The sequence below is a fragment of the Salvelinus sp. IW2-2015 genome, linkage group LG24 (assembly GCF_002910315.2).
Source record: "Salvelinus sp. IW2-2015 linkage group LG24, ASM291031v2, whole genome shotgun sequence".
NCBI lineage: Eukaryota > Metazoa > Chordata > Actinopteri > Salmoniformes > Salmonidae > Salvelinus > Salvelinus sp. IW2-2015.
Genome location: NC_036864.1, coordinates 3,877,573 through 3,879,029, shown reverse-complemented (window position 1 = coordinate 3,879,029; position 1,457 = coordinate 3,877,573). Strand labels below are relative to the sequence as shown.

Sequence of the window (1,457 nt, the reverse complement as noted above, 5' to 3'; positions counted from 1 at the left end):
TGGAGATCCAGGCCCGTGCTCACGGCCTCCCCAGCATGGCCACTGTCCTGGGTACTGTAGAGCTCTCCTCCCACCTCCTCAAACAACAAAAACAGCAGCAGCAGCAGCAGCAGCCCTTGGCTCCCCAGTCACAGCAGGGTCTCCAACCACCCCTGTACCAGGAAGAGCTGAACGAGGAGTACCTCCAGAGGACCTCCATGCCAGCCATGGTCACCGGGGTTACAGACCAGGGTCAGGGGGTGGTTGATGGCTCCACCACTTTCTCCGACCCGCTGTCTCACTTCACAGACTTCTTCAGCTCCACGCTCAAAGAGGAGCAACGGCTGGACGAGATCCTCATGGACAACCCGCTCTCGCCTTTCGGCACCGACCCGCTTCTCTCCGCCGGCTCGCCCGACGCCTCCAAGGACTCCAGTCACAGGAGCAGCTTCAGCTCGGACGATGGCGACGATGACCTATGATCCCTGACCCCTCCGCGACCCCACGGTGACCCCGTGTCAAAGGTCAAAGGACAAACAGCAGTTGGTCACCCTCACAAAGTGGTGCAGGGATTTGTTCCAGCCCAGTACCAACATATCCGATTCCACTGACCAGCTCGAATCATTGAGAGCTTGGTTCGTGGGCTCAGGTGTGTTAGTGCTGGGCTGGAGCAGAAGCCTGCACACCCTGTGGCTCTCCAGGACCAGGGTTAGTTACCACTGGCACTCCCACTTTTTAAAAACTTTGGTCGAGAGTACATACAGCACCTCTGCCTTGCAGACAGAACCAGACTCATGAGAAAAAGGGAGAAAGACAATCGGTCCATACTGATCATATAATACTGCTCCACAGTGCATTGAACACTGGGGTTGTTGAACACCACTGTAAACTATAAAGACTACTTCACTGTACCTATCATGTGTCTTTGCGACATGCCAAAAGAGGATTGCTTCCTTTTCAGAGGTATAGTATTACTGTTATTGTATAAAAGGACTTTAAACCATTGAGGTTCACTGATGGGCCCTATCTAGAGCTAGTTACTGGTGGTTCCTCTTCCAAACAGAAATGAAAACGTCCTTCGTTCATCTTTACATTTATTTTTATAAAATGTTTTATGTATTTATATGTGTTTTAATCCATGTATTCCTAAAAAACATTACATTATCTAACATGCTCTCTTTTCTATTGGTGGGGGTGGGGAAAATATAATAAACCCCTTTTTTAAATAATTCAGACTTGGCGTTTTGTCATTATAATCACACATGCGCACCACATAACCAACACAAAAGCTCTCATGTCTAATTTGTAATATTACGCCCTACTCTATTATCAAAAAAGTATGGAGACCTGTTAACTTTCATTCTTTCCTATCCAACAGGAGCATTTCAGTTATGAACCAGGAAGATTGACAGAGAGGTTGATTATCACATAGTCAGGCAAGACCTATGAGGCTAAACTGATGAATGAAGGTCCATACA

At 47.9% G+C, this 1,457-nt stretch overlaps 1 protein-coding gene across 1 annotated transcript in view; it reads left to right on the top strand.

Annotated features, from left to right (window-relative positions):
• LOC111951319 (transcription factor EC-like) overlaps positions 1 to 1,197 on the top strand; it is a 19,495-nt gene extending 18,298 nt beyond the window's left edge. The window contains exon 6 of the mRNA XM_070434703.1: positions 6 to 1,197. Coding sequence (XP_070290804.1) covers positions 6 to 461 — 456 coding nt within the window. The 3' untranslated portion in view covers positions 462 to 1,197. The remainder of the gene's footprint in view (positions 1 to 5) is intronic.
• Positions 1,198 to 1,457: the final 260 nt, after the last annotated feature.